Raw genomic sequence first — 25652 nt, forward strand, 5'->3', positions numbered from 1 at the left:
CCTGGTCTGTGCAGGGATTCACGCAGCATGCGCTCTCTGTCTCTCTTAGTGACCCGCCTCAGGATGATCTCGCTCGGCGACTGCTGCATCTAATTAGGGGAATTAGTGTAATGTTACTATTGGGAATGCTTGACTTTTCCTTTGCATAACAATGACCGTCGTTTAACAGCCACGTGGTGGAGGCTGCAGAGGGGAAGCATACAGGGATCTTTCCCGGGGACAGCCGCGAGGGGCTGGAACTGGGTCAGACTTTATGCTTTCCAGATTGCCTGCAGCAGGAGGGCACTGCTATCCATTAACTGTTAAGCAGCCTAAAGTTTACGGCTTACCAGGCCTGGCTGCTACACGGATTCTGCTGTCCTGCCCCGCTTGTCTGATCTCCAGTGCAAGACCCCAGGCAATGAAAGCGAATGCCGAAAATTCGAACTTGTCCTGAGAGCGCATGAGATAGGTGCCGTGTATGGTCTTGTTCACAGAAACAGACTAGACTGTGTTCAGTGTTCGCAAACATGTATCTTTGCAAGGAAATCACTTCCTTTTTCCCATCACACAGCTGTGGCTGTTTCCCGAACTGCCCCGGCATCCCCCTCACAGAGGCTGGCGCAGATTAGGCGGCGAAAGAAAAAGACTCGGGACGAGATGTTCGCTGAACTGATGGCCTACTCCAGAGCCGAGGCGGCCCAGCAGAGCCAGTGGAGGGAGACCCTCTCTCAGCAGCAGAGCTCACACAGTGAACGGGAGGACAGGTGGTGGCAGGAAGACCAGCAGGCGACTCAAACGCTGCTTGGACTAATGAGGGAGCAAACGGACACGCTCCGGCGCCTTGTGGATGTTCTGCAGGACCGCAGGCAGGAGCAGAGAGCCCCCCTGAACTGTATCTGCAACCGCCCTCCCCCGCCACAAAGTCCTGTCCCCTCCTCACCCAAAATCACAAGAAGGAGGGGCGCTAGGGGCCGTGAAAACTGTCACTCCACCCCAGCAGAGCGCTCATGTAACAAACAGCTCTCATTCCCTAAAGTATGAGAATTGCTTCCCTTCCTGGCTCACCCAATCCAAAATCCCAGTTTCATCCCCCAACTGTGTAGTTGAGTATTAAAAATAGTTTGCTGTTCATTACTGTTTCCGTCATGTTTCTTTGCAGAAGATTTTTTGTGAAGGGGAGATAGGGGTTTGTTAATTGCATAGGACAGCCACCATTACCAGGGTACAGACATGGGGGCAGGATCAACAGCAGGTCACACACAGAGTGCAGTCACTAGGCACCCGGGTCACTCTGGGAGGTGTCTGCTGCCCCAGGTCAGTCTGGGAGGTGTATGCTGCCCCAGGGTCCGAGCGCCTGGCATCCACAAATGGCAAGGCAGGCTGCCCTTACCATGCCCTTCCACCCTAGCCATGAGCCTCTCCGATGCCCTGAGCCCCAGCCAGAGCCATCATCCCCCTACACCTACTCACCCTTTCCACACACCCCTCACCCCTTCCTGCAAACCCACCCCTTCCTGCACACCCTCCTGTAACCGTCCTCCCCCCAGAGACCGCTGTAGGAGCAGGAGCCTGTCATTCCTCGAGTGTAGAAGCGGTCTGTACATCACTGCACACCGTACCCACCACAGTCTGCGTCCCTGTTTGAACCCTTTAACGTGAATTCGTTAGTAAAGAAAACTTTGTTAATTAAAAATGTTCCAATAACTTTATTTTTAAACGTCTGTTGGAAGGGGGGAAACCTGGTGAACGGGGTATGTAACCGCTGAAAAAAGTCAATAGTAACTGAAACAGGGGCAGGTTCAGCTTCTCTGTAAAGAGACTGGATAGTCATAGGTTACCCTGCTCTCTGAGGAACCTAGCTTTCAAAGCCTCCCGGATGCACAGCGCTTCCCGCTGGGCTCTTCTAATCGCACGGGTGTCTGGCTGAGCGTAATCAGCAGCCAGGCGATTTGCCTCAACCTCCCATCCCGCCATAAAGGTCTCCCCCTTGCTCTCACAGAGAATGTGGAGCACACAGCAAGCTGCAATAACAATGGGGATATTGGTTTCGCTGAGATCTGAGCGAGTCAGTAAGCTCCTCCATCTCCCCTTGAGACGTCTGAAAGCACACTCCACCACCATTCTGCACTTGCTCAGCCGGTAGTTGAAGAGCTCCTTGTCACTGTCCAGGGCGCCTGTATAGGGCTTCATGAGCCAGGGCATTAGCGGGTAGGCTGGGTCCCCGAGGATCACTGTAGGCATCTCCACATCCCCAACAGTTATTTTGTGGTCCAGGAAGAAACTACCTTCCTGCAGGCGTCTAAACAGACAAGAGTTCCTGAAAACACGCGCGTCATGAACCTTGCCCGGCCACCCGACGTAGATGTTGGTAAAACGTCCCCTATGGTCCACCAGTGCTTGCAGTACCATTGAAAAGTAGCCCTTTCGGTTAATATACTGGCTGGCCTGGTGGGCCGGTCCCAGGATAGGGATGTGAGTCCCATCTATAGCCCCACCGCAGTTTGGGAATCCCATCGCGGCGAAGCCATCTATGACGACCTGGACGTTTCCCAGGGTCACTACCTTTGACAGCAGTAGGTCAACGATTGCGTGGGCTACTTGCATCACAGCAACCCCCACGGTAGATTTGCCCACGCCAAAGTGGTTCGCTACTGACCGGTAGCTGTCTGGCGTTGCAAGTTTCCAGAGGGCTATGGCCACTTGCTTCTGCACACTCAGGGCTGCTCGCATTCCGGGTGTCCTGGCACTTCAGGGCAGGGGCCAGCAAATCACACAGTTCAAGGAAAGTGCCCTTATGCATCCTGAAGTTTCGCAGCCACTGTGATTCATCCCAGACCTGCAGCACTATGTGGTCCCACCAGTCCGTGCTTGTTTCCCGGGCCCAGAATCGCCGTCCCATAGCATGAACGTGACCCATTGCCACCATGATGTCCGCGGTGCGGGGTCCTGTGCTTTGTGAAAGGTCTGTGCCACTCTGACACTTCATGTCCTCACCGCGCTGCCGGAGCCTCCTCGCCCGATTTCTCAGCAGCTGACTGTGGAAGAGGTGGACGATAAGGTGCGAGGAGTTGACAACGGCCATAAGTGCAGCGATGATCGCAGCGGGCTCCATGCTCGCAGTGCTGTGGCGTCCACGCTGTCACTGACCAGAAAAGTGCGCAAACAGATTTCCCGCCGGCGCTTTCAGGGAGGGAGGGCGGGAGTAGTGACGGTTGAATGACGACAGTTACCCAAAACCACCCTCGACACATTTTTCCCCCAGCAGGCATTGGGGGCTCTACCCAGCATTCCAATGGGAAGCGGGGACTGCGGGAACTGTGGGATAGCTTCCCACAGTGCACCGCTTCCAATGTCGACGCTTGCCCCGTTAGTGTGGACTCAAAAAGTCGAATTAGTGTCCTTAGTGTGGATACACAAATTCGACTTCATAAGGTCGAATCCACAAATTCGACCTAAGTTAAATCGAACTACTCTTGTAGTGTAGACATACCCTTAGAGGAGTGCCTTGAAATGCAGAAGAGTGTTTTCAGTTAGAAAGGAGGAGGTGAAAGTGTCTGGCTATCTTGCAGGATAGGAAATAGAATATGGAGACTTTCCTGCTCTGGGACCCTGTTTCCAGTCACTCCCAGATCAGGGGCTCTGGCTGGCTCACAAGGAATGGAAAATGGAGCCCTTCATCACTAGGACCCTAGTTCCCACTCGACATCTGTAGCTTTTCCTCTGAAAGTTATTGGATGGCCTGTGTGCCATGAACTGCTGGTTCTCAGTAGGGCATTGGTGTGAGTGTACTTGTGGAGATATATGCTTGAACTCTTGCTAACATTCCTTTATTTTCTCCATATATGATGCAATGGAAATTTACTTTCCTGCTCTGTCACTTACGGAGCCACAAAATCACAAATCAGCGCTTCCGCCTGTAAGTCAACAAATGGACCCAAAGTACCACAGAACTGCAAGATCCTCTGTCCCCCAAATCTGGTATGCTGTCTTCTATACAGGATTCTTAAGTCTGGTACCCCACCTTCTGCCATAGTGAATCAGACCACCGGGCTGTGTAGTTGAGCATGGTTCCTCCAACAGCGGGTATACCTGATACTTTAGAAGAAAGACTAAGGCCAAGATTTTCCAAAGTGGAAACCTAAAGTGAAGCTTCTAAACCCATATTAAGTTGCCTGATTTTCAAAGGTGCTGAGTACCCAGCAGCTCACATTGGCTTGAGCCAGCACCTCTGAAAATTAGGTCACTCTGGGTACCTGTACACAGGCCACAGCAGCAGGGTTCCTAGCCTGGGTCAACAGACTCGAGTTTGCAGGGTTCACGCTAGTGCTCTAACAATAGCTGTGTAGACAGCACTTCGAAGTTGTGGCTTGGGCTGGGACAAATGCCCAGTTTTGCCAAAAAAGTCAGGATGTCCAAGACTGGGCTTAAAAAGGGGACTGACTGTCCTGCCCAAAATGGGATGTATGCTGGGGGGGGGGGGGTGAGGGGTCTGACTCATTTTTGAACCCATGGGGTTGGCAATACTGGGGGGAGCCCATTGAGACTTCAGCCCAGCAGCCAATGTTGGGAGCCTGTGGGTGGGTGGGACACTGAGCCCAGTCCATAGAGGGTCACTATAACCAACCAATCTGCCCGCTCCCGAGCAAATCTGCCTGTCTGCCCCGCCCCGCGCACAGCCCAGCCCGGGCTCTCGTTTCCATGGTAACGGCAAGCAGCCGGGCGGGCGGGGCAGGGTCACGTGTCCCGGAAGCGCCCCCTGGTGGCAGGAAGTGACGGCGGGAGGCACAGGCAGCCCCGGAGGCAAATAAATAAATAAATAAATAAAATAATTAAAAAAAGGGGAAAACCCCCAAGCGCAGGACGCGGCGGTGGCGGGGCCGCCCGGGCCCGAGCTGCGGCACCCGCCCGGCAGAGCGGCCGCTGGGAGCCTTCCCCGGGGGGCGGCCGCGCCGGGCTCTGCTGCTGCTGCCGCCGCCGCCCCATGAGGAGCGCTGCGCCGCGCGGAGCGGGCCGCTGGGCGGGGATCCGAGGTAACAGCCCCCCGCGGTGCCGGCCGGGCCGGGCCGGGCCGCGGCTCCGTCTCTGCTCCGCGCGCCGCCCGCCCCCTCCCTCCCCCTTGGGTCTCCGGCCCCGCCGCCGCCCGGGCAGCGCGGAGGCCCCCGACTCCGCCGGGACCTGCGGCCCCGACAGGCTCCGGGAGAGGCGGCGATTTGCCTCCCGAGCGCCGGCCTGTCCCTCTCCCCCCCGCCCCGCGGGGGCGCAGGCGTCCCGCTGTTTCCACTCTCCGCCCGTGCCAGGGAAGGGCCCCGCTGCGCTGCCCGCTTGTTTCATGTCCAGCCTTGAGGTTGCGTTAAAAACGGGGGTTAACCCCCAGCCCCCCCAGGAGGGCCAGAAATCGCCCCCTCGCGTATTTTAGATCAGATGGCGGCAGTTTGGCCCCTGCCCCCATGCAGAGCCCCGCTGAAGTCATTGGGGCTGTGCCGGGGGTTAATTGGATCCCAGATACAGTTGCAGGATCAATCCTGCAAACACACAGGTGGGTAACTTTACTCATGTGAGTGGTCCCCGCGTGTAAGGTTACAGGTAAGCTCTGGAACAGGTTACCAAGGGCAGTGGTGGCATCTCCATCATTGGAGCTTTGTAAGAACAGGTTAGACAAACACCTCACAGGAATGGTCTAGGTCAGTGGTCCCCAAGCTTTTCTGTGGGGTGGGCGCCAGACGACTAGCCACTGAGGACCATGGCTGCCGGAGAAGCAGCCGCTGAAATGCCACCGTAAAGCGGCAACGTCAAGAGGTGCCGCCGCCGAAATGCTGCTGTGAAGGAGCGTCATCAAGAGGCGTCGCTGCTGAAATGCCGCCAAAATTCGGCTGGATTTCAGCGGTAGCGCTTCTTGATGTTGCCACTTCTCGGTGGTATTTGGCGGCTGCTTGTCCGGTGGCCAGTAGGTGGGCGCACATGGATGCCCGGGTGGGACCTCTGGTCTAGGTTTACTTGGTCCTGCCCCAGTGCAGCGGCTGAACTAGATAACCTCTCTTGGTCCCTTCCAACCCTTCATTTCTATGATTCTGTGTGTAACTAACTGCAGGATTGGGCCCTAATTTGACTGAGGGTTAAACTTTTCTGTAAATGCAATAAATAAATAAACAGTACATTGGTTTCAGAGTGGTAGCTGTGTTAGTCTGTATCAGCAAAAACAATGAGGAGTCCTTGTGGCATCTTAGAGACTAACAAATGTATTTAGGCATAAGCTTTCATGGGCTAAACCCCACTTCATCAGATGCATGGAGCGGAAAATACAGAGGCAGGCATAAATACACAGCACATGAAAAGATGGGAGTTGCCTTACCAAGTGGGGGTTCAGTGCTGACTTGGTAAGGCAACACCCATCTTTTCATGTGCTGTGTATTTATACCTGCCTCTGTATTTTCCGCTCCATGCACCTGATGAAGTGGGGTTTAGCTCACGAAAGCTTATGCCCAAATAAAACAGTACACTGAAATTCTCTGGCAGAGAAAAACAGTAACTGAACTGTAAAGGTGAAAAGTAAATGAGCTCTTCAAAACAGATAACATTTTAATTAACTCGGGTGTTAGTGTGGCATGTAAAGAGATTAGTATTCAAATATATATGTATGCCTTGAAGTCAATAAGAGTTGTGCATGTGATGATCTACAGGATCTGGGCTATTAATTTTTTTTAACCCAACAGTTAAAAGTTCCTGTAGAGATTGCTTATGGTAGCTTCTTGTCTGCCATGGGCCAAGTCTGATCTTTACCTGTTGCTGTCCATTGACTCTGATCACACTCTAATATTTTAGCTTTGCTCTCCTACTCTTAGGTAACACCAGATTCTAGTGTAAGTTTTGTTTTAAATATTTGTGTAACCCTATTTTTCTTCCCTAGTCTGTGCCTCCAGCGTACTGCAATTAATTTCCCCTCACTTTAACTGCATCTTTCTCTGCACTGGGGTTGTACTGGGTTGTTCTCTGCATGGGAGGGCACAGGTAGAATCAGAACTATTTAATGGTTTGCCAGAGACCACAGATGGCTGACAATTAATGAAGATTCTCCTTTAGTTGACGTGGTCCCGTGCTTTTAGAGCAGTTCTATCCCTGCTGTTGCTATGATGCGCAACATAGTGACACCATGACATCCTAGATGATCACAGATTTGTGTCAAACATATATTGTATAGCAAAACTCCTGTTGACTTCAGTGGGAGCAGGGTTGTGCTGTATGGGATAAATTCAGACCTAGTATAAGCAAGTCAATGCAAGTAAGAACTGAAGGGTTTGGCCTGTAGAATTCAGAGATCTATTAGACTATATTATGTGCATTTTCCCACTCTGTCCATGCAGACTTATTCCCAACAATATGCAAGCAGTGAAGTAAAACTACAGGTTTTGTTGTACAGTAAACCCTCCCCTGCATGCTAACAGTTCTCTGTGTTCACATGTTATCTGCCTCTCAGACCCACCACATAGTGATCCTTGGCTCCTCAGTTTTGTGCTCTCAACAGGATTTGATTGGTGAGGCCCTGTGTACTCTGCATAGATGTTAAAGTCTTCCTGACACTTTTGAAAAGTGATGATTTGCCTACTTGGCCCCATACCCTTAACCACAAATATCTCTTCCCTGATGTAATGAACAAGCAGAAGTTGGTCCAATAAAAGATGTTACCTCACCCACCTTGTCTTTTAATATCCTGGGACCAAAAAGGCCACAACAACAACATTGCATACAACATTGGCTAGAGAGAGAGACTTTTATGGAGCTCCCTCATCTCTGTCTCTATCCCCTACTATCTGATTGTCATATGTGTTTCAATCACTAGAATGCTGCTCTTCAGAAAAAGCTGCACAGATCACAGTATATGAACCACTGGCTTAGGCGACTAAATACATCACTGATGGATCTGGGATGGGTTGAATTAAATCAGAGCTATTTAAATCACCGTGTTTAACTGTGATTTAAATCAGCAAGCCGGAAACTTTGATTTAAATAATTGATTTTTAATTTTGTTTTGAACTAGTACTTTCTAATTATTTTCCTAAAGAAAGGTTGAGTCTCATTGGTTGGTAACCATTAAAATATGTTGATTTTTTCAGTTAAATATAGCCTTTACACTTAATTTGCTACACTTCGTTAACCAGGAGGAGACTATATCTAGACACATTTATTTAAGCTAATTTATAGCTTAAAATACATTTATTCAGATTCTTAATTTTTACCATTTTTTATTATTATGTAATCATGAATGGTGCATGTATTTACTAGATTAATTTTTTTACTCATAATTTGTGTCAAGCTCTTTTTAGATGGAAATTGAAATTCAGTTAAAACACACAAAATCAGCATTTTAAAATTGTTTTATCTAACTAACAAAAACCATCAATGGGATGGATCATTTGATAAATTGCCCTGTTCTGTTCACTCACTTGAAGCATGAGGCACTGGCCACTATCAGAAAACAGGCTATTGGTCTGAATGGACCATCGGTCTGATGCTGTATGGCCATTCTTATGTTCTCATGAATAAACTGAAAGGAAGAAAATACTCTCTCTGTACCTGCAAAAAAGGCTACTGCTGTCAAAATCTGGTTTACAGTTCAACAAACTCTTGTTCCAGGTGTTCAGCCAGTGACTTCCACCAGTTATAGTGGGTAGACTTTAAAACTTCATCAGCAAATGTGTACTACTTACAATTTAAATAAATTAAAAATATTTAATTTATTGAAGTATGTTTAGGCCTTAACATAAATTGTCATAATTTCAGATTTAATTTTAAATAAGTTTTTTTTTAAAGAAAATGTATTTACTTAAAATGTTTAAAAATCATCAATTTTTGTATCTGCCCTGGATGGATCTTAAGTGACTGCTGCATGTATTGTGATAGGTAATACCCTGTGATTATACACTTTGGATTGGGCAGGGGCACTAGGCCACAGACTAGGAAGGTGTGGGGAGATGGTTCAGGACTGGCATAATTCCTCAGCCTTTTTGGTTTCCTTCAGACATGCAGAGCCGCCATCACAAAATCTCCTCCCATTACCCAGTCAACCCATATCTCCTGCTCCTAGAAGCCCTGTATGATCACTCAGGCACATCTTCCCCTTTTGTCAGAAACCCTTCCTGATCCCCTGGATGAGGGCTTTCCATTTCATCTGCCTCCCTGTTGATGGAAACCCTCTCCAATTTCTCCGGTTCCCTATATTAACATGACCTATCTTTCTACTATTGGAAAATCTCTCTGCCCCTCACAACACTGCTCTTGGAAACCTTTTCTGATCCCTCTGATATGCATTCTCCATGTGACCCATTTAACTTTCTGCTGGTAATCCCTTACCACTCCATGTTCCTGACCTGATTCCCCTAGCTGTGCATTCTCCACACAACTTTTCACCCTCACTGGCAAGTCCCGATGTAACAGTTAAGTCAGAAACCATCAGGGGTTACAGCCCAGCCAGAAGTGCATGTCTGTGAGCAGGAGGGAAGAGCCAACCTGAGTGGGGGACCAAGTCAAGAAGCGAGGGGTTGTATTTGGGTGTTCTGCAGCGGGATAATGGAACTGGGAAGAAGAATCAGCTAGGAGGGGAAGACAAGTGACTAGGAGCACAATATTCTTTTCCTCAGTTCACTGATGTTTGAATGGAGATGAGGGGGTCAGGTAATTGAATAACTGTTTGAATAATATACAATTGGTATTTTCCTGCCTTTGTAGGAGTTCAGAGCTTGCTGTTTAACTACCTATTACAGCAGCAGCATGGCCATAAATTGTGGAAATTTGTTCATTTCACTTAAACTAATTGCGATAATAAATGACAGTTGTGTTAAAACAGAACTGTGGGCCTAACCTCTGTGTGAATTGAGACACTTTTCTCTCAGTGCTGCTGGGCAGGATTGAGGGGTGTCAGCAGAGCTATGTCGGGTCCCAGCACTGGAATAGCTGGGGGCTGAAGGACAGGACTGAGGGGCACTGGCAGAGCTGTGTGGGGAACTCAAGACTGGCATATTCAAGTTGAAAGGGTATCCGTGATACAATGAAATACTAGTTTTGGTTCTTTCGTTAGTGTGACATGGTTTCCAATTCTCTTGATTTAGGTCTTGAATCAGTCTCCACTGTTTGAGATCCCTGCGACCTGTCACCATGGAGACTGAAAGCGAGCAGAACTCCAACTCCACTAATGGGAGTTCAGGCTCTGGAGGAAGCACTCGCCCTCAGATATCTCAGATGTCTCTATATGAACGACAGGCAGTGCAGGTGAGGAGCTAACTGTGTTCTGGGTTCAATGGGTGAACAAGAGGGTGCAGGGAGAAGGGTCTTCTACATCCCTCACTTTCTTTGTATGCCCATTCACCTGGGCTGGGAATGGGATCAGAGGGTTGGCGTGTTTCAGACTTAGGCAGATAAGGGTGGCCAAGTCTGGCCAGACATTTAGTCCATGTAGCCCAGTATCCTGCTTCCACTTTTACTGGAGCAGCCATTGTTTCATTTTTAGTACAGCGTGCAGCCTCTTATTCTATTGAATCACATTATTGCACAGCTCTAATCTCAGAAGGCCATTGGTTCATTTAGTTCAGTGTCCCAGCTCCTTTGGCTGCACTAGAACAGCCATTGGCCTTTCATGTCTGGTATTCTGCCAGCACTGGGTCAGAGCACTGGTTGACCTAGTCTAGCATGCAAACTTCCAACTTCCTGGAGTTTGTTAGATGTAGTATATGAACTGGAGTACATCTGTAGTCCACTGAATCATGTATCCCCTTTAGGCTGTACCAGCTCAGGCTACTGATCCACCTACTCTGGTGTCCTGCATCCTGCTCACAGAGCAAATCCTGTGGCTGATGGCTCCACTACATCCTGAGATCTTTGGATGATCTTTTCTCCCTTTTGGCAGTTCCTTAGATCCTTCTGTCTCTCTCTGACTGCACCCCATGGGCACATTGTGTGTGGTGGTGTCTGTTTTTTGTTTTCTTCTTTTTCCAGGCCCTTCAGGCACTGCAGAGACAGCCCAATGCAGCCCAATACTTCCATCAGTTCATGCTCCAGCAGCAGCTCAACAGTGCCCAGCTCCACAGTCTGGCAGCTGTCCAGCAGGTGAGTTGTCACGGGATAGAAGGAAGGAATCTGCTGATACTTAGATAGTAAACCTTTGGGAGCCGGGGCTGTCTTTTTATTCTATATGTACAACTCCTAGCATGCTGGGGTCCTGCTCCATGACTACAGCATCTAGACATTACAGTAATACAAATATTTATAAACGGGGCTTTGGAGAGAGATAGAATTAACTTTCAAGTAAAGAAGAGAGCTTGGATAGGTCCTCCAGGTCTCCATTGAGAACACATTGCTGGGAGTCACCTCACCAGCCCCTCATCCCCTTTAAATAAGAAATAGATTATTATGGAGACAATGGGTGCAGGTACATTCCGAAATGGGCTCAGAATGGGCAGAGACTTGCTGTTTTTTCTGAGCATATAGGTAGCCCTTCCAGTGTGACATTTCAGAGTCAGGTTTTCTGCCCTATTGTATTTTTTTCTGTAATTTTTGCTTGGTTTCTTTTCAAACATTGTTAATAGGAAGTGTTAGTAATCTGTCTCTGGCTAATATTAGTCCATAACAGTCCAACTTTTCTGTTGACTGATACCTTTTAAAAACCACTATCTGTCTACACACAGGTTAGTCAGATATATCTTGAGAAGATGTGGTGCAACAGAGAATACATTCTTTTTTTAATGGAGGCTTATTTGTTTTGTTGTTGGACACACAATGTTCTCCATTGGCAGCTACATCTTTCTGTCAGATTGATCCTACATTGCAAATGATTTTGTGTGTGGTGGCTGACAGACTGTTGCACTTACTGGCAGATAAATTCTTCCTCAGCTGTGGCACACCTACAGGAATCCCTGCTTCTTCCCCTCGACATAGTGGGGAGGAGTATCTAGGAAGTGGATACACACGCATCTTAGTTGTGCAACAGTTAAGGTTGCTGTCCACAAAACACATTCAACCCAAAACCACAAAGGTAAAGAAATGAGAAGTGCAGTCACCTAACAGTACATTTCCTCTTTTCCTCCATCCTCAGACACACAATTTACCAGCATCACAATTGCCATACACCACAGAACCCACACACCACAACCTGAACTCTGCCCTCCATAGAAGCCAGCCTCCCCACCTGCAGCATACTGAACTACGACACCAAACATCCACAGCTAATGCTGGTGGGGAGAATAAGGGGGTGCGGTCAGAAGAGTGGGTTGAGGGGGCAGAGTTCAGGTCGCGGTATGTGGTGCTCCAGATCTCTGGGGTTGAGGAAGGAGTTGTCATAGTACAGAAGGGAAGAATCTGCTGATACTTAGATTGTAAGTGTTGGGACTGGGAATTCTTTTTTGGCTAAATGTTAGAATTGGATTAAAAGGTTCATTCCAGTTGCTCATTCTCTCCCTCTATCCCTTTCTTACAGGCTACAATTGCAGCCAGCAGGCAGGCAAGTTCCCCCAACACCAGCACCCCGCAACAGACCACCACCACCCAGGCCTCAGTAAGTAACTTCCCTCTTCCCTACATCCCTTCAGAACTCAGACAGCCAGCAGCACACAGCCACTGGGGATGCCAGGAAGCCACAGGAAACTGTCAGCAGTAAGCGTTTGGGGCACTCATCATGTGGGGGTTAGAGAATCGGGAGAAGGATACGCCCCTTGGTAGCAGAGAGATCCACAGCTGGAAAGGTTAAAAAAAAGATCTCTTGTGATTGGGAGAATGAGGATAAAGTCTGTTGGGGTGAGGAAGGGATCATGCCTCATGGGTGGAGAGAAGAAGAGGAGCGATGAGTAGCAGGCAGGTGGATGAGTGTCCTGTAGGGGAGAGGTAGAGTGCTATTTGGGAGGAGGTCAGAAACTTGTGTGGGATTGAAGAATCAGGGTTAATTGGAGGGGGAAAGAGAGAAATGGGGTGGCCAGGCGAAGGCTGGGGGAAACTAGTCAGAGGCTGGCAGTGTCTGGAGAAAGGCCCCCATTCCTTCATTAGGCTTTAGATCCTATTAGTAGTAGTCTTTGTGTCCATCATTATGAGAGTTTGATGGTAACTGGATGATGTGCAGTGTGTAAATGGGTTAGTGTCAACTGTGGCTGGCTTAGGATTCCAGAGCTTCTTGGAACAAGGGCTCTTACCGTGAGTTGCTGAGGCTATGTTGCGATGGGGTCCAGAAACAATTGCTTGCCCCACCAAGATACTGCTGCTGAAAAGGGAGGGGATAATGGTGCCAAAAGTCAGTCTCTGTCATCCTCTCCCTGATCTGTCTAGTTCTGGTTTTTGGAAACAGGGAAAGGCTGGGCCTTAAAATGCCAGTTTCTGCTGTCCCCTCTCTCTGTGTGGGTGGGTGGAGGGGGCCGGGCTTCATCTCTTCCTGTGTGATTTGGGGCTTTTCTCTGTTTTAAGATCAATCTGGCCACTACATCGGCCGCCCAGCTAATCAGCCGCTCACAGAGTGTGAGCTCCCCCAGCGCCACCACGCTTACCCAGTCTGTGCTCCTGGGGAACACCACCTCGCCGCCTCTCAATCAGTCACAGGCCCAGATGTATCTCCGGGTAAGACACATATGCACACAACATGCCCCCACCTGCCTTTCGCTCAGTCCAGTGCTCTGTCATATGGCCACCAGAATAAATCCCTGACTCTGGACCCAGTCTCAGGCTCTGATATAGCAGGACAGGGAATGGGTTGATATATTTTAAGCTTCAGGTTGAAAGGCCCTAGTTTCTGGAACCACCACAGGTTTGATTCTGAGCAGAGTTGGCTCAGCGTTCCAAGGCAGATGTACTGAGTTCAGTATGCTCTGCTGCGTAGTGGGAGCAGGTGGATGAGACCTTTAGGAACTAGGCTGTCTGTACTTTGCATGGATGTTGAAGATCCCATGGCACTTCTCATTAGAGTAGGGTACATATGTGAAACATAAATCCCCTCTTCTCAGCAAATCACAGGTTCAGATATATAGATCACAAAAATACATTTCTTCCTCTCTACCATTCTGGAACAAATATTTGACAAATTAATCTCTTCAACCACTGCCCGGCTCACGTTCATAATTCAGAATTAATATCTGCCTCTCTTTCAATTCTGGATGCAGAGACAGATCTGAAAAAATGTCCTCTAAATCAGTCCTGGGCGAGGCTATCCATCTAATATTAAACCCCCTTCTTAGGGACTCTGGGGTTCAGTTATAGATCTGAAAAATAATTCTCCCTCCTCTCAACCAGTGTTGGACTTGGGTTATAATTCCCTTCTTTTCAACCACTTCTGGTCTTGGATGTACATCTCAGATAGATACCTGCCTCAGTCAGTCCTAGACATACATGTGAAAATGAAATTCTGGTCTCTTAGCCAATCCTGGACAGCCCTTTGGTAATCAGTCCAGCCATGCGTGTGATGGAAGAGAGCTCCATAAGGAAGCAGTTTCTGATTTCTAGGTCCCAAGGGCTGCAGTCTGGATCACAGGGCTGGGGGAGGGTGGGTGATTTTGCAGGGTGTGACACCCCAGCCCAGTGTTGCTTTGTAATCTGTTTGCTTGTGGTTCGCTTTCTTTCTTCCTCTCTCTCCCCCTCCACTCCTTCCTCCTCCACATCACCCAACCCATCCCACAGCCGCAGCTGGGGAACCTGTTGCAGGTGAACCGGACCTTGGGCCGCAATGTGCCTCTTACTTCCCAGCTCATCCTGATGCCTAACGGGGCCGTGGCCGCTGTCCAGCAGGAGGTGCCACCCGCTCAGTCTCCCGGGGTCCACACAGACACAGACCAGGTCAGTGATGCCCCCCTCCTGGGGTTCGCACTCCCAACCCTTCCCACACATGCACACTCACCCCACTCCAGATCTCTGTCTCCAGTTAAAGCTCTCCCTTAGTAGAAGGCTAACTCTGCTCTGCCTGCCTTTCTGGATCCTTGGGCCCACTGTGGACAGTGGGGGCTGCAGGCTCCATTCTCTCTTCTGCATGTTATTGTGCTGACTTTTCACTTCCAGAGACCAGATTCATTTCCTGCCTAGTCTTCTGGGTGACCCACTAGTTGGGTCATTTCCATCTTCATGATTGATTGTTTGGTTACCTTGAGTGAAACAAATTTGTGGGTTCATAGTCTAGTTCCTAGTGAGGCAGGTGCTCCACAAGAAAGAGCCTTTGCCAGTATTAGTACTGTTTGGTCCTGTTCACTGCCCATTGTAAAGAGGCCAAGGATTGACTGGGCCACAGAGACTAGGCTTGCCCTTAAAAGCTTTCCTTCAGGTCAAGGAGCACGAATGCTCCCCGTCAGTTGTCTTGCCCCGTCCCGACCATTCTTGGTATTTCCAGAGGCTTTTTTTGATCACCTGAGCTCCTGCCCCACTGCAGCTGCTTCACATCTGTCTTGTCTGCTGTTTCTTTGATTAAAGCCAACCACGATCACACTTGCAGATAACATTGCAATTGGTGGGGGAGTGAGCACAAAGGATGGCAGCACCAAAGTGCAAAGAGAACTGGAGAGCTCAGAGTGGGCTGCAGGCAATGAGAGGAGATTTGGGCCTTCTGGGTGGAGTGCCCTGTGCCCAGGGAAAGGAGATAGGCAGCCCAAAAATAAAAAGAGATTTACTGAGCTGGAAAGGGGATCCCAAGGTGCTATAGACAAAGCTGATGTGGATCCCAACAGCTCGGAGGCTGGGAGGCCGTCCCATGCCGCTCATGCAGTCTGTGCTGTTAGAACCTGCTATTCTGAGAGAGTGGTGCTATTTTCAAGTTCTGTTCAGAAAGTGCCATGAAATCTTTAACTTCCTCCAGAGCTGGGGCAGAAGGGAATTCAGGTTAAAGGAATTCAGGTTAATGTCACCTGTGAAGAGATGACCCCTCTAATAGTGCAGCACCTTCAGTATTGCTCTGAAGTATGAGCCAAATCCCAGTGCAAGAGGCTAGAGTCTACGGACTGACTGACCGACTTTGCCAGTGGAGCCAGAATTGACCTTTTATGGTGTTTCCAGGCTCCCTGCCTCTCTCTGTCAAACTACAGGGAAATACATGTGCATCATTGTAATCTAAACAAATGGGTTGTTTGTATGTGTGTGTTTCTAGGTGCAGAACTTGGCTGTGAGGAGCCAGCAGACCTCAGTTGCTAATGCCCAGCTCCAGAGCTCTGCTCAGAAAGCAGCCCTTCCAGGAAACTCCCAGACTTCGGGCCTACCACAGGCCACAAATGCCAGCCAGACCTTGGCAGTGGCTCAGGCCTCTTCTGGCAACACAGGCCAGTCTCTGAATCTGAGCCAAGGGGCAACAGGCAGTAATGGTGTCTCTGGGGGTGTGGTGGCAGGTGGTGGGAGCCAGGCCACCACAGGGGTGGGCCAGGCAGCCTCGTCTGGCCCTGGGGGCAGCTGCCAGAGGAAAGGCACTGGGGTGGTGCAGCCATTACCAGTAGCAGCTGCCCAGGCAGTGACAGTAAGCCAGGGGAGCCAGACAGAGACAGAGAATGCAGCAGCAACAAAGAAGGCTGAAGCAGATGGTGGGCAGCAAACCGTTGGCATGAACCTGACCAGGACAGCTACGCCAGCGCCCAGCCAGACCTTGATCAGTTCAGGTAAGTGATGATCCAGCCTTTACATCTGCTTCCTCCTTTTTTCCCCTTGCAGTTGCTGTTTAGCTCCCTAACTCAGCTCTGTCACAAGGGCTGACCCCTGAAAGCCCAGCAGTGAGACCTTCCCACACATACCTCCCCTCCAGCATGCTCCCTCCAAGGAGGTCTCTCCCCAGCAGGACTGAGAGGGAGAGTCTGTCTCAGCCTCTTTAGTCCTTGGCTTCTCTGATGAAACTACCAGAAGTGGGGCTAGTTGTGGTGGTCGCTTGTAGAGAGATGGGTTGGAACCAGTGCCCTTGAGGTGAAAGGGTCTGTATCCCACATTTCCCACTACCTTCATCTCCTGCTGCTCCCTTGTTGTTAATGCTGTGCACTCTCCTTTTCTTCTCCCCTTCTTTTGTCTCTAGCCACATACACACAGATCCAGCCCCACTCACTGATCCAGCAGCAGCAGCAGATTCACCTGCAGAAGCAGGTGGTGATCCAGCAGCAGATTGCCATTCATCACCAGCAGCAGTTCCAGCACCGCCAGTCCCAGCTCCTACACACCGCCACCCACCTCCAGCTGGCTCAGCAACAGCAACAGCAAGCTTCATCTCTGACCCAGCAGCAGCAGCAAGCTCCGCCTCCCCAGCAGCAGCCTTCCCCTCCACAAAATCAGCAGCAGGCTCAGACCCTTGTGGTCCAACCCATGCTGCAGTCACAGCCTCAGCCCATACAGCTTCAGCCAGACAGCCCCTGCCAGCCAGCCACCAAGTCACCTGTTCCCATTCAGTCCAAGCCACCTTCAGCCCCCATCAAACCACCGCAGCTTGGGGCTGCCAAAGTGTCAGCAGCACAGCAGCCCCCACCACACATCCCAGTGCAGGTGGTGGGGAGCCGGCAGCAGGGCTCAGCCCAAGCCCAGGCCCTGGGCTTGGCTCAGATTACCCCTACAGCGTCGGCCCCCCGGGGCATGCCGGCAGTGGTCCAGCCCATCTCCCAAGCCCATGCCACTTCCCCATCATCCCAAGCTCCTTCTGCCACAGCTTCCCCCCAGGAAGCCCCTCCACTCACTACTGGAGTCAACTTGGCACAAGTTCAAGGCACAGCCCATGTGGTGAAGAGCACGGCCTCGTCCCCAGTCATGGCTCAGGTGCCAGCAGCATTCTACATGCAGCCTGTCCAATTACCCGTAAGTGATGCCAATGGGAAGGGGAATAGGATGGAGGTTCTTTACATTCACTTCTAGGGCACCAGTTTCAATCTGGCTGCATGCCAGTGAGATGAGATGGGGAATGAGGTATGAAGCCTTTCCCCTCTAGGGCACTGATTCTAATCCAGCCAAGGAGTTAGTGACAAAAAGTCATTCTCTCTCAGATATGGCCATTCAGTGGCCTTCATGAAATGAGCTGGAGCTTAGTCCTCCCCAAAACGGGCAGATAGCATTAACTGGCCTCCTTGTTGTCAGTCTTGGCAGAGAGACCAGGGGCAGAATGGGCCACACACTGAACTCTCCTCTTCCCACTAGATGTGGGCCTCTCCAGGTCAGAGACCCTTTGGTGTGTTGTATCAGCCTCAGATCAGGCCAGCTGTAGGCCTTTGAGGATCTCCTAGTGACAGGGGACTTCCCATTTTCCAATGGCCCCTCAAAGAAAGCAGTGGGGGTAGCTTTCACTATCTTCATAAGGCTGCATGGGTCCCTATCTCAGTGTTCACAAGGACTTCATTTGGGGACCTTGCTGTGCACCCTACTGCAGCCCTGTTGATTTTCTCTGGGTTTCACCAGGGTAGCTAAAGGTGGAATTGGGCCCCATTGTTTCTAAACTCTGCTGTCAAGACAGTGAGCTTCTGTGACAGCTCCCAGATTCTGTTCCCATCCAAGACTGTTCCCACCATCATATCAATCCCTGGGAGCAGACTCTGGCCAGTGACCAACCTATCTGGAAACTGGCAGATGGCTGCCATTCCACCTCCTTCTCACGGGGCCCATCACCACAAACTGGGACTTTGTGAGTCCCTGTGTCATGGTGCTGCTAAATCAGTGTGGTTGACATAGGAGGGAGAGATGTAGAGCACCAAGATGGTGATGGTGGCAATGGAGATGTTAGTGTTGTGACATTGTTCCCTAATAGGAATGCATGGCAGCCTAGGTCTGTGGTGGTGGGGAGCATGAGGGGTTGACCATGGGAAGGAACCAGGCTGGAGCTGGAGGGTTGAGGAGGTGCTGACTGTTTCCCTTCAGACCTTTGGTATGTGTTCTGCTTTTCCCTGCACTCTGCGTTCCATCTCTTCCCTTACATGTTCCTGTTCCTCCCGCATAGGGTAAGCCCCAGACCGTGGCAGTGAAGCGCAAAGCAGAATCAGAGGAGGAGAAGGAAGAGTCGCCCAGTGCCACTACACTTCTGCCTGGCAAGTCCTCTCCTGTGGCAGAGAGCCCGAAAACCATGGAGGAGAAGAGTGGCTTTGGAGGTGAGTGGGTAGAGAGAGGCTCTGATTGCTCTCGGTCTGTGGCCTGATATGGTAAAGCAGAGGGACCTGGTGATGGACAGGACACGAAGCTAGATGGGCCAGTGATGTGAAGTGGCATGGTGGACTGGATGGGCCAAAGGTGTGGACTGGTATAGTATATAGCTGGCAGGATGGACTAGATGGGCCAGTGGTCTGATTCCTTATGTGCTTTTATTCTTCCAGAGAAATCTGAGCCTGTCCCCAGCACAACTCCAAATGCCCCCACAAGTGAAGCAGCGTCCGTCACCACCACATCTTCCCCTGCCCCTACCCTGGCAATGGTGTCACGACAGACTGGAGACTCCAAACCCCCACAGGCCATCGTCAAGCCCCAGATCCTCACACACATCATCGAGGGATTTGTCATCCAGGAAGGGGCAGAGCCATTCCCGGTAAGAACTGGAGTCCCCAGGAGAAGGAGTCAGAGCTGCCCTGGGAAGAAGCTGCTTTCTGTGGGGCTGGTATTCTTCCATCACTGGAGAAGAAGTTTCTTTCCCCACCCCTCTCTCCCCTGCCCCCCAGGTGCAGTGACAGAAGAGGGGAAGGGAGGGATCTGTGCTGTAATTACCAGGGAAGGCAGCAGAGGGATTAAAGGCGAGTAGATAGGTGGGAGGATGGAAGGCAAAGTTGGGCTGGTCAATTTCTCCAAAGGTCTTTGACACAACAAATGGGGCAGGGAATGTCAGAGCGGTCTTCTCTTTATGCTGACCCATAATACAGGGAAAAGGGGGCACTTCTGCTAGTAAAGTGCTGTAAATTTAAACAAGATAAGGGGAAATACTGCTTCATGTGGTGTGTCACTGCCCTTTGGAACTCGCTGCTGCAGGATCATAGAATCATAGGACTGGAAGGGACCTTGAGAGGTCAGGATATTCAAGGCGAGTGGCTTAGCAAGATTAAAGATCAAAAAGAGCATCTACAGTGATGCTGCCAGGATACAAATAACCAGTATGATTGGCTACTTAGCAAGCACTGGGCACCAGCTGGATAGGTCAGGAAGGAATGACCACTGTGTGGTTCAAGGTCTCCCCTTCTCAGTGAGCTCTTGAAAAGGATTGGGGCTGGGATCCCTGCTGGGGGCAAGGAGGCTCACTCCCTGACTGTCAGTTCCCTTCTCACCCCCCCACCCCCCCTTTTGCAGGTTGGCTGCTCTCAGCTACTGAAAGAGTCTGAGAAGCCGCTCCAGGGAGGGGCTCCCTCTGGGCAGAGTGAGAACCAGTCCAGCAACTCCCCAGGAGGGGATAGCGCAACCCTGGGTGAGTCCCAGCTCCAGGGAGCCTAGCTTGTGTCAGGAAAATAACTTTTTGGCCTTCTCTTGTTTCCTCTTCCTGTACTTCACAGTTGGTGGTAGGTGCTGCTCTCTCCTTTCTCGAGGGACTAGGAGCATGATACTCAAACTCGGGAATCTAGGGTCTTCACTTCTTGGGTTTTGAGGGAGGGAGGGAGAGAGAGAAGAGTCCTTGCACACTAACTAGAGATCCCTGGTTAGCACTAACATGGGCAGTCTGGATCCTCTCTGTTGGAAGCCTGGAGGTTCCAATGCAGTGCAGAGCCAATAGGGAGGGGTGAATTGAGGGGATTCTTGCCTTTGTGTGGAGGATAGGAGTGTCTGCTCTTGACAAGAGGGGAGACTCTAGAGGCATTAGGAGAGGAATGAACCTCTCTGTTTGCTTGTGTCTTCGTCCAATCCTTATCTGCAATATCTCAGTCAGTGGGGTTTCCATCCCATCCCTCAAGGAGGCTCTTCCACAGCCTAATAGCTCAATAGACTGTCCCAAGAGAAATGGCTGAGATTGCTCAGTGACTCTGTGGTTCCTGGTGGTAATTGGGGCGGGAGGGAGGGGGTGTGAGAGATTTTCTTTGGTTGTAACAAAGGATCTTGCTCTAGAGCTGGACAAGAAGACAAACCTGCTGAAGTGCGAGTACTGTGGGAAATATGCCCCAGCCAATCAGTTCCGGGGCTCTAAGAGGTTTTGCTCCATGACCTGTGCTAAAAGGTAACACCAGGCTTTATCCCCCTCCTCTCTGACTGTACTTCCCCCACAGCTGGATATGTTCCCTTCCCCAAGTTACAGTGCTCACTCCTTCTGGCACTCCATGCAAGAACTACATTGGCCAAGTCGAGAGTTCTGTGTGCAGAGAGCCTGCTGGATTGGACCTATAACTTGACTAATCACTGCTGAGCATCCGTCCACCATTGTTCCTTTTGGGGAGGTGGATCGGGGTGTTGCACCTAAAGTGCTCTTGACTCCCCCAGGAAGTGGGGTGAGGGAATTGTTCCTCAACCCCCAGCAATGGTCAAGTCCACAGCTAGTTAGCAAAGGCCTGTTAATAGCACTCTGCTGGCTTGTGTTAGCCCTGTGGGGCTTGGAATGCCCAGATCTGAAATGTGTGTGTTTTGGGGGCAGTGAGGGGAGGGGAATGTGGGAAAATCACGCCAGGAGTTGCTGCCTCCTGATAGGACACACCCCAGCACATCCCGCTTTCTGCACCTGGAGGGAGGGGTCTGGTTGGTCCATCAGCTGCTGAGTTAGTGCAGGATGCTGTGGTCTGAACATGTTGCTTGTACCAAAGGTCAGCACTGCTTGCTTTCAGGAGGAGGGCTGGAAGAGGGGGAACTGGCCTCGGAACCCGATGGCAAAGAGGAATCAGCCACCTTCTGGCCCCATCCAGGGGAGAGAGTAGGAGATGAGCAGGACTGTTTCCTCACTGCTCGTCTGCTTCTCTTTGTCTCAGGTACAATGTGAGCTGCAGCCATCAGTTTCGGCTGCAGAGGAAGAAGATGAAGGAGTTCCAGGAAGCTAACTATGCCCGAGTGCGTCGGCGTGGACCGCGCCGCAGCAGCTCCGAGATCGCACGAGCCAAGATCCAGGGCAAGCGCCATCGGGTGAGTTCACAGACCCATTTGCCCTTGTCCTGCCAGACCTTGAGCCTGGCATGATGGAGCATTACCTTACTGGAGCTGTTGTCTTTTGTATCCTGGACACACTCAGTCCCCATCACAGTACTATAGTTGTCTCTGCTGCTGGAAGTGCTGGCCCCTCAGGCCCTGGATGTACTCCTTTGGTTGGGACTAAATCCAAGTGCTCCTTTGGTAGGTTCTGGCCTAACTCCATTCTGCCTCTCTAAGTCACTCACTCCTCAGAATTTGAGTACTTCTCTCCCGTGACAGTGGTGTAATGTGAGGCACTACCTGTTTGAACAGTTGTTGCATTTCACCCCAAAGGTGGCTGCATTGGGATGTTCTCCCTGCTTACACAGCACATGGAGAATGCACTGCAGGAAAGAAACTGCTACCAAGACCCGCTGGGGCTACTCATTTTGTCCAGTTTCTCAGATTTCTCCAGGCTTCTCTTGATGTTAATGAATTTCTTTTAACCATCTTCCTTTTTCTCCTCCCCCACTTCCCTGGTGCCTGATACCTGTAGGGTCAGGAAGATTCCAGTCGAGGCTCCGACAACTCTAGCTATGATGAGGCTCTGTCCCCCACGTCTCCAGGGCCCTTGTCAGTGAGGGCCAGTCATGGAGAGCGAGACCTGACCAACTCCAACATGGCCCCACCTACTCCAGACCTACATGGCATCAACCCAGACTTCCTGTCCAGCAACCCTAGCCGCTGGAGTGTAGAGGAGGTGTATGAGTTCATCGCCTCCCTGCAAGGTGAGGCCAAGCTCTTTGCCCTGTCCTATCCCCTCCCCTACATGTGTGACCCAGTAGAGCAGGGCTGGCCAACCTGAGCCTTAGAAGGAGCCAGAATTTACCAATGTACATTGCCAAAGAGCCATTGTAATATGTCGTCAGCCTCCCATCAGCTCCCAGAGCCTCCCACCCACCAGGTAGCCCTGCTGATCAGCGCCTCCCCCTCCCTCCCGATCAGCTGTTTCGGGGCTTGCAGGAGGCTCTGGGGCATATGGGGGAAGAGTGAGGGCACAGCAGGCTCAGGGGAGGGTGAGGGAAGAGGTGGAGTGGGAGCAGGGCCTGTGGCAGAGCCAGGGGTTGAGCAGTGAGCACCCACCAGCACATTGGAAAGTTGGTGCCTGTAGCTCCAGCCCCAGAGTCGGTGCCTATACAAGGAGCCGCATGTGGCTCTGGAGCCACAGGTTGGCCACCCCTGCAATAGAGCACAAAGGGCTAACAGCGTGTCTGACAGCCAGGGATGCAGGGTGTCCAGCATGGAGCTTGGGATGTGAGGAGCTGGGTAACCCTCTCATCATTCTCCTTGCTTCACTCCTGGGGCTTCTGATTGAAGCAGACTCTGAGGTAGGGCAGGCAGTGCAGCCAAACCCTTTGTACTCCCCAACCTGCCAGGAGAGCAGGGGCCAGGGCAGATGAGTGGGGCAGATTCTTAGAAACGTGCCCCCCTCCCCATCAGGATGGCCTGGGAGACTGGAAGTAGGAGCCCATTTTGAATGGAGTGGGAGTGTGTGGGTCAGAGACCTGTCTCACTTGGCCTTCTCTCTTGGTCCCCCCGGCAGGCTGCCAGGAGATCGCAGAGGAGTTCCGCTCACAGGAGATTGATGGGCAGGCCCTGCTGCTGCTTAAGGAGGAGCACCTCATGAGCGCTATGAACATCAAGCTGGGACCTGCCCTCAAGATCTGCGCCAAGATCAACATCCTCAAGGAAACCTAATGGCCTTGGCGCCAGAGGTCTCCCTTTCCCCTGACCCCAGTGGAACCGCCTGCCTCTGGAGTGCATGGCTGGGGGAATGGGACCATTTCCTATGATCTTGCATAACAAAGAAAAGAATGAGAAGGGAAGTTTAAAGGAGTGAAACTGTCACTCGGAAGCCTCTTTTGGTCTCTTAACGGTGCTACAAGGGGGAGGAAAACTCCCACCTGGGGCCTTGAAACTTTTCTTCCCTTCCTCAAGTGCATCTCACTTTCTTTTAAACCCTTCTCCCCCTTCCGCTCCACCCCCGAAGAACAAGAGAAGGTGAAACTCCTAGAAAGGGAAAAAGAGGACCTCCTCCCACCTCAGAGGCTCTCGGAGTAACCAGTTTTTGGGGTTGTTTTTTTTTTTGAGGGGGGTGGGGAGGAGGGAGAGCTGAGCTGGCCCCTTCTTGCCACAATGGGGCAGCTAGATCCTCAGTTATTTTTTTTGGATTTTTCACCATACCAGAATGTGATGCATGGAGTGGAACCTGCCCAGTGCTGATGCTGGGAGCTGCCTTGCTTATGTCTGTTGCTGGGGTAGGAAAGCTAGTGAATTCCAGATGTTAGGAGAGGTTGACAGGTAAGAATTAGCACTTAAAGTGCCACCTCCCATTCCACTTTCTTAAAGCCTCCTAGACTAAGGTTCTGAGTTGGGTTTAATAGCCATCATGGCATGTGTACCAAACCCTGGAGGCCCAGGGCAAAAGCAATTGCTTTGCTTTACTGTCTCCTTTAGCGGTGCAGCTTGAAGGCTGTAAATGTTGTAGTGGCCGCTCACTCCAGATCCACCTCCATTGGGCCAGTAGAAGGGGGTTTAATTAGAGCACTTCCGCCAAGGAGTTTGGAGAACGGGGGAGCATTCATTTTGGGAGCCCTGCAGCCTCAGATGTTTGTCTCTCTCCACAAGACTGGGACGTCACTTATGGATCCAAAGCAGGAGTTTTCAAGAGTGCTAAGGCTCCAGCCCGTTCTATGGGACTTTTTATTTTAGTGTTCTCTTTTCAGTTTGTATTTTGTATCTCTTCTCCACTCTCCGCAGAGAGTGTACGGGGCAAAGTTTCAATGGGCAGGATTGTACCCACCTGCCTCAGGTCTCTTATTTTTGGTTGTAAAACAAATATTTCTTTTCCTCATAAAAAGAATGCTTCAAAAAATGCTTAATTCTGCTTCTTAATGACCTATGTAAACAGGCCTGATCAAAACCTAAGCTTTCCTCCCCTTTTAATTAGAATTCTACACTTCCTGCCCTCCTCTACACAAAAAGTTGGTAGGCAAAATGCAATACTTTGAAGCTGTCAAATAAGTTTGCAGAGGTTCCCGGCTCCACTAATGGATCGGGCAGAGTTCCTGTTAAGGAAGCTTTTGCTTAACCCCCCCCGGCCAAGAAAACAACACGCATCAAGGAAACTCCCAGAAAATGTAAGAGGTAAGGGTGAGACTTGGTTGCTAGAGTGAAGTAGGATGGGAGTTTCAAAAGTATTTGGCACTGGCCTAACTCTGCTCTTGGGGTGGATGCTTTTGGAAGATCCCTCCCTAATGCTCAGCAGTGAGTAAATTCAAGAGTAAATTCTGTGCCACGTGTCTCAGCCCCACCTTCTGTCTCTGCATAAGAGCTACTCGCATAAATAGTCCAATGAAATTCAAATCTACTCTGTATACATGAACAGCAATGGCATGGTGCTGCAGGAGGTCCATATTGAGAGTCCTCCCAGCCCCCCCTCGCATGAAGCTAATAAGGTCTGCTAGGATGGGGTTATAAAACTAATCTGATGGCTGTAGCTAAAGGGTGTTCTCGGTGATCACTAGCAGGCAATTGCACAGATTACTGGAGGGCTGTTGGCCTGGCTGAAAGTAATGAAGCTATAATGTAGTTGAATAGAAGGGCTGAGTCTTGCTCATAGACTTTAAGGTCAGAAGGGACCATTATAATCATCTAGTCTGACC

General features: G+C 50.6%; 2 protein-coding genes across 4 annotated transcripts in view; both read left to right on the top strand.

Annotated features, from left to right (window-relative positions):
• The window catches only part of LOC123355543 (alpha-2-macroglobulin-like), a 216388-nt gene that overhangs the window by 74210 nt on the left and 116526 nt on the right, over window positions 1-25652 (top strand). The gene's annotated exons all lie outside the window — the stretch shown is intronic.
• PHC1 (polyhomeotic homolog 1) lies at window positions 4762-25101 on the top strand. 3 transcript variants are annotated; one of them, XM_044998214.1, is made up of 15 exons: window positions 4762-5012; window positions 10083-10242; window positions 10966-11076; window positions 12443-12520; window positions 13417-13566; window positions 14620-14775; window positions 16070-16568; window positions 16973-17739; window positions 18869-19016; window positions 19239-19447; window positions 20197-20311; window positions 20944-21052; window positions 21792-21942; window positions 22484-22715; window positions 23531-25101. In XM_044998214.1, the coding sequence occupies exons 2-15, from the start codon at window positions 10129-10131 to the stop codon at window positions 23683-23685; spliced, it is 2994 nt and encodes a 997-aa protein (XP_044854149.1). In that variant the 5' UTR covers window positions 4762-5012; window positions 10083-10128; the 3' UTR covers window positions 23686-25101. The 3 variants fall into 3 exon arrangements, with proteins under 3 accessions (XP_044854149.1, XP_044854151.1, XP_044854150.1); XM_044998215.1 differs by lacking the exon at window positions 4762-5012 and adding an exon at window positions 5340-5518; XM_044998216.1 differs by lacking the exon at window positions 14620-14775.

Source organism: Mauremys mutica, chromosome 1 (assembly GCF_020497125.1).
Source record: "Mauremys mutica isolate MM-2020 ecotype Southern chromosome 1, ASM2049712v1, whole genome shotgun sequence".
Taxonomy (NCBI): Eukaryota; Metazoa; Chordata; order Testudines; family Geoemydidae; genus Mauremys; species Mauremys mutica.